Source organism: Achroia grisella, unplaced genomic scaffold (assembly GCF_030625045.1).
Source record: "Achroia grisella isolate CSIRO2021 unplaced genomic scaffold, CSIRO_AGI_Agris_v1 utg1589, whole genome shotgun sequence".
NCBI lineage: Eukaryota > Metazoa > Arthropoda > Insecta > Lepidoptera > Pyralidae > Achroia > Achroia grisella.
In genome coordinates this window covers 1,534,800-1,542,082 of record NW_026712660.1, presented here as the reverse complement: position 1 = coordinate 1,542,082, position 7,283 = coordinate 1,534,800, and the positions used below count along the sequence as shown (strand labels likewise).

The window sequence follows — 7,283 nt, the reverse complement described above, 5'->3', positions numbered from 1 at the left end:
GTGGTGAGGACGGTGACACTTGAAATTGCGCATGGCCGCGGCACGGGCCGGCAATAAAAGAAGATTTTAAATGAAACATGTGTATTAAAGTATAAAATCATGAGCGGTAGTGAACGCATCCGGGTGGTAACAGATGGTCGTCGTCAGTGAAGTCGTGGTGAGGACGGTGGCACTTGAAGTTGCATATGGCCGCGGCAGGGGCCGGCAATAAAAGAAGATTTTAAATGAAACATGTGTATTAAAGTATAAATATATAGTATAAAATCATGAGCGGTAGTGAACGCATCCGGGTGGTAACAGACGGTCGTCGTCAGTGAAGTCGTGGTGAGGACGATGACACTTGAAGTTGCGTATGGCCGCGGCACGGGCCGGCAATAAAAGACAATTTTAAATGAAACATGTGTATTAGAGTATATATATATATAGAATAAAATCATGAGCGGTAGTGAACGCATCCGGGTGGTAACAGATGATCGTCGTCAGTGAAGTCGTGGTGAGGACGGTGGCACTTGAAGTCTCGTGTGGGCGCGGCGCGGGCCGGCACTGCGGCGCTGCACCAGCTGCTGCCTATCGCACTCACCGACACGCAACCCTCCGCTAGTCCTCCCGACCATCTTATGACAAAACCATTTAAGTTTTTATAATAACAAACTAGCAATATACCCCAGTTTCGCACGGGACTTTTATTTGTTTGACTTTGAAACTGTTTAACACTTATGTATTTAGATAAGGATTAATGTCATGTTTATACAAACATCTTCGCAAATAATGCATTGTTTAGAAGAAATTTGATTACCATTAGAAAGGTTATAGTGAATTAACCTTAAAAGATAGATATATTATATATATAGACACATGTCGGATTGTCCGCTCCAGAGACACTGGACATCGCTGTATCGCTTATAAGTCGTTTACTAACATAATATGGATACATATCCGAAATATATATATATATATATATATATCTTATATATAAAATTCTCGTGTCACAGTTTTCGTTCCCATACTCCTCCGAAACAGCTTGACCGATTCTCATGAAATTTTGTGAACGTATTGAGTAGGTCTGAGAATCGGCCAATATCTATTTATCATCCCCCTAAATGTTAGGGGTAGTCCACCCATAATTTTTTTTTATTTTAAGGCAAAACAACGTTTCCCGGGACAACTAGTATATATATATAATGTGTTATGTATTTTTCAAACACCTTTTTTATGTGAAATAATATACTCAATTGTGTTGCTCTGAAAAGAGATTATATTTATTACAAACAATTGTCTTAACAAGTATAACAGCGCATTACTAATAGTATCAATTTTAAACAACTCACCTGAAAAGAGAAACAACATTTAACGCTATTACTTCACAAAATTATCAACTCAAATTATAAACAATTATACACGTATTATTCAGCAAACAAACTGTTAGAAACATCTAGAAACTTCCTCGACAAATGACGTACGTCATTCTGACGTTTAAATTTAATTCACCTACAAATGCGCGCCAAATTCAAATAATGAATGTCAATGACTTTCATTTACATATATATATATGTATATATATGGACTTTTTTCAGAACTATTAAAGGAGAATAATTCCGTAATACTTATATTTTGCGTAACTAAACGTTTATGCAGTGGAAGCACTCAAAAATAATCTTTTTTGCCACATCTTACATTGCTGCCCCCCTTCTATTGGTCGTAGCGTGATGTTATATAGCCCAGGGTAAGCGAACCATTACGCATCAACGTGCCATTTTTCCAAAAAATGTTTAATGGGGTCATTGACCGGCCATCAAATATTGACTTTCTGATTATTTGAAAAATAATAATAATAAATATTGTGCGTGTTTAGTATCTTTCATAATATGTTCATCGTTATCATATACCCTTATCACTTAATAGTGTTCGAGTTCACATTAATATTGTAGAAAAATCCGATATCTTAAAAACATATTAAAAAAATTTTTAGAATGCATTAACACTCACCTTCACTACTTGTGGTATCCTCCCAGTCCCTATAATATTCACAATTACCTATCTCTTATTAGTTTTTATAATAATATAAACACTCCAACCTTTTCGCTCCAAACTACCGCTACGTCAGTTCCATCCATCCATCAATCTACTTGTCAATGTCAAAATGTTACAAACTTTTTTAGACTCTGGCCTCTGCCGTTTCGTTTCAGGTTACTCTGAACGCCATAGATGATTATTGACTTTACCATTTTTAATTAATGGTGTTTCACACGATTGTTAACATATAAAACACTACATACTTAGCTGTATATTGAACGTAAATACGTTGAGAGTCGGAGGGCGAGACGGTACACTGTAGTGGCCACACTTCAAATCCTTTACTACCCACCCATTGGATAGTTAAGTCTAGTTTTTGATCTCCTGCAAACAAGACAAATTATTTAAAAATATAGCATTAAAAATAATTTTTATTTCATCATCATCATCATCATCTCAGCCCGTAAGACGTCCACTGCTGGACAAAGGCTTAGGATTTCCACGACGATTCTGCGCTGCTCACATCCAATGCCTTCCAGCGATCTTGACCAGATCGTCGGTCCAACTTGCTGGAGGCCTTCCCACGCTGCGTGTTATTTTTATTCAAATTAACTTAATAAAAGCTCTTTTAAATAGTCATATTTTTTTAATTCTGCCACTCGTTCGGAACCCAGACTCGTCACAAGTAAAAAACTTGAGTGTTTCTCTGTTAAATAAGTGTAAAAAAAGAGTGATTACAAAACTGCCAAATGATAAAGTTGATATAAATAGTTATTTGAATAACAACCTAAATCAGTCATAGTTAAGAGCAAATCAGCCCCTACAAGTAGCACCTTTTCACGAGTATGACGAGTGAACAGCAATCACTGCACTGTGTGGAACTGCACCACCCTCCGTATGGAATTTAAGTGAGCATGACCTTAAACCACGTATCAAATTAAAATTCTTTAAGATAACAGTAGATTTGTTTATTTTCTATCTTCATCAAGATAAAATTAGAAGATGATGTAGAGTTTTGATGGAGATCTGATTGAGACTATGCAATAAAAGTCCGGGTGATAAACCACGATGTTTTCACAAAAATACTTATTTGAAAATCTATATATATATATATATAACTCAAAGGTGACTGACATAGTGATCTATCAACGCACAGCCCAAATCACAGGACGGATCGGGCTGAAATTTGGCATGCAGGTAGATGTTATGACGTAGGCATCCGCTAAGAAAGCATTTTGATTAATTCTATCCCCAAGGGGATAAAATAGGGGATTAAAGGTTGTAGGAAACTTTGTCAATTTTAAACCGATCGGGCTGAGACTTTGCATGCATAAATCTACTATGACGTAGGCATCCCCTAAGAAAGAATTTTGATAAATTCCACCACTAAGGGGATTAAATAGGGGATGAATTTTGTATAAATCTTCTTAGATTTTCGACTGAAATTAAAGATTGGAGCTACTCTGATGAGGACGTTCGCTTAAATAGGATTTTGATAAATTCAACCCCCATGGGGATAAAATAAGGGATGATGCAGGGTGTAAATGTATTAGTTTGAACCTATCAGTACCTAATGGAACGAATAAATTAAGACGAACAAAATAGTTTTTAGTTCTTTAGGCTACTTTTATTTTAGAAAAATAAAGTTAAATTCCATTTAACAGCTAGTAGGTTATAATCTATATATATTAATATTATAAATGCGCAAATGTGTTTATCTGTCTGTATTACCTTTTAATAACCAAACGGTAAGCCGTTTTGTCCTATTAGAGATCCTAATAAAATTTGATATGAAGATAAATCTTACGAGATCGGATATAGGTTATCTTTTATCTCAAAAAGGCAGACAGACGTAGCCGCAGCTAACGGTACATAAGAAAGAAAATAAAGAAAGAACATAACATGAAAATACACTTACGGCAAGTGTGTGCGACAGTGAAGTAAGTCTTCCTGGTATCGCCGTCGGTGACAAACCCGAAGTCAATACTAACCGGCTCCACTTTGAGAATTGGAAACTCCACGTCGAGTACTAGAAGCTGAGTCTGCGAAGTCACATATATAATAATAATAATAATAACATTAGTTCAAAATGATTATAAGCACCGCCATGATCAAGTTGCTACAATTATACATCAATATATAGCACATAAACATAAATTCATAGAAAGCAAAGTTCCATATTACAAATACAGCCCTATTAATGTATTAGAAAACGATCACTGTAAACTGTACTGGGATAGAACAATAATTACTGACAAAACTGTACATCACAGTAGACCAGACATAACATTACACGACAAAATCAATAAAAAATTATATCTTGTAGATATAGCCATCCCAAACACACACAATATACAAAGCATAGTCAATGAAAAACTAACAAAGTACACAGATCTAGCAATAGAATTAAAAAAACAATGGAAAGCACACACCATCCACATAGTACCTATAGTTTTGTCATCCACAGGAGTTATACCAAAAAGTCTGAACAAACACCTAGACACGTTGCACATCCCCTCCTCTACAATAGACCTATTACAAAAAGCCGTCATACTAAACACATGCCGAATAGTCAGAAAATTTCTATCTTCATCACATAACTCATCCATGCTTGGCTAAGGCCCGCGTGTTTGAATATATTACCCCCGTAAAAAGGGAGATATAATAAATATATATATATATGTAATAATAATAATAATAATAATAAGTATAAGTTGTAAGTAATAAGAGGTAAGTTAATGGCAACTTACCTCTTATTACTTACAACTTAGAGGGGACATGAGAATTTTTGTAAAATAATAATCTCAGGACAATTCACACAGCACCATCTAAAACCAAGTTAAGCTATCTAAAGCTTGTGTTACGGGTACTAGATAACTGATACAAGTACATAGATATTTTTTTCTATGTAAATACATACATATTATATTTAAAAAACATGACTAACTAGTATAAGATATGGCTCAACCGTCACACTCGTGAACGGGTGCTGCTTGTGGGGACTAGTCTGTTCGGTTGCGAACACTGATAATTTTTTTGTTTTTTGCAATAGCATATGCTGGTGGTCACTCTATTCTCCCAAATTTGAATTTAAATGAATCTGTATTATTGTAAACATGTACAACATTTATTTGAAAAGAATACGAGCCGAATTTCTAGTGAGTTCTTCTCATCTGGAAATCATTCCGAACTGACGGTAGATTCGACATATCATAAGAGTCTGTAATAGACCTACACGAATATAGATATTTTTTTGAATTTTTAATGTACAAACGCACAATAAAACAAGTATATGCTCTTAATAATATAGAAATGGTTTGAACATTTTCCTTCTAAAAATATTATTTCTGTTCAATTTCAAATATAAAATAAGCTGACTTCCACGAGAGTGCTGTATCATCGTATAATGCATCCGGGAAAATGAAATATTGAATTTGTACTCTCACATTCAATAAATATTTCCTACTAAAGTCTTATCAATACTCCCATACTAATATTGGTCTGTATTATGAACCTGGTAAGCAGATTGTATCACCGGCTTGCTTACTGAACCAAAGGGCGCTTGGTAATACTGGCCACAAATAAATATGGCCACTAAATGTCTAATCTATACATATAAATAAAATTGAAATGTCTGTTTGTAATTGTTACGGAAGGAAGGATGGACTGTATTAAGGCTGGTTAAAAATGAGACACGTTCTTAGGTGAGGTAAAATAGCTGTAATCAGCTCGCTAGCAAAAATATAAAGACAATATGGCATTAGAAAACAAATAGTATAAATAAATAAATATAGTTTTTCTTTTTTTTTTGAGGGTAGCTGTGTAACACTAAAGACAAAAGTTTTTACTCTCTATTACAAAATTATAAAAAAAATATTTATATCTTCATATTCTACATTTATTTATATGAATTCTTAAATTAATTATATTATCTACCTGAAGTGCTAATTTCCTTTCACTTATATTAACAAAATTTGTAAAATGGACACACTACACAATACTATGGCCGGTATGTTGGAGCATTTTAACAAAACTATGGCTGATTTCAAGAGTCAGTTGGAGAAGGCAAGAAACACACCCACTACTATATCCTCACTGGAGTCAGACTTCGACACATTCCGGAGTTTCATTACCACAGCACTCACAAATCTTCAGAAACAAGTGGAATTGGTTGCTCGTCAACAAGATCAGATGGAGATGCGTAGTCGACGCAAAATCTTATTGCTGCATGGTGTCACCGAGTCTCAGAAGGAAAATGTTGCCCAGGTATTATCAAAGGTTGTCATTGATAGGCTGCAAATAGATGACTTTTCAGCTGATCAAATCCGTCGCTGTAGCCGCCTTGGTCGCTCCATTAAAGACAAACCTCGTCCCATTCTTGTTAAGTTCCGCGATTTGGATATTAAAGACGAAATATGGCACTCCAAGACTAAGCTCAAAGGTACCGGTATTACTATGTCCGAGTTTTTGACTGCAACTAGACACAGCGTTTTCATGGCGGCGAGACAACTGTTTGGAATAAAAAAGTGTTGGACACAGGACGGGTTCATTATCGTTGCTGGTGAAGATGGAACAAGGCATCGTATAAGTAGCACCAACGAACTAAACCAGTTGATGAGCCTGTCGCCACCCCCAGCAGTGCATTCTGTTTCAACTCCTAATAATACAAAGGACTCTGGCGTCATCACGACACGCTCAAAGCGCCATAAAAAGTAGGATAGTTCATAGTTTTTTATAGTCCATATTGAGTTTCCATTATGTTTGTACTATTCACGATCATAGTTACTTTACTTTATTTATGTACCTCTAAATCACACTTTATTAATTTACCGACAAATTACTTTTATTTTATAATTATTTTGTAAACAGACATGTCAATCAATTTTTTGCCAGCTCGTAACTGACAAACGTCAAATTGATCGTCATTCATTCATGTCATCATAGTGTTGTCTGTAATAAAGTAACTAATATTTGCAACGTTCCGTTACATGCACTTATAATCTTTAGATATTTCTATAGGTTGTTATTAGTATTAAATATACATATTTTTTTTTTTTTTTAATTTAATTAACAGGTAGATAAGATCTTGGGATCTTGATTTAAGTTTAATTACATTAGTAATAAGTTTAGTACTTTTATAGATAATTCTTTTTTTTTTTTGTTAACTTTTTCTTGTATAGGTATAATATATATTTATTAAGGTTTATTTATGTTGGAAGATGATAATTATTCTTCGTCTTCAAATTCATCTTCTAGTTATAATTCTACAT

The 7,283-nt window shown here is 34.6% G+C and overlaps 1 protein-coding gene and 1 long non-coding RNA gene across 2 annotated transcripts; one reads left to right on the top strand and one right to left on the bottom strand.

Annotated features, from left to right (window-relative positions):
* Positions 1-573: 573 nt before the first annotated feature.
* On the bottom strand, positions 574-4,044 carry LOC131841344 (uncharacterized). Its single transcript, XR_009357446.1, has 3 exons — positions 3,932-4,044; positions 2,277-2,397; positions 574-614 (listed from the first exon to the last, which is right to left on the bottom strand). It is a non-coding gene; the product is annotated as an uncharacterized LOC131841344 (long non-coding RNA).
* A 1,830-nt stretch (positions 4,045-5,874) lies between these two features.
* Positions 5,875-6,908, top strand: LOC131841343 (protein unc-13 homolog C-like). The gene has a single exon (XM_059189666.1). It carries the CDS (start codon positions 5,995-5,997, stop codon positions 6,727-6,729), a length of 735 nt encoding a protein of 244 aa, XP_059045649.1. The 5' UTR covers positions 5,875-5,994; the 3' UTR covers positions 6,730-6,908.
* Positions 6,909-7,283: the final 375 nt, after the last annotated feature.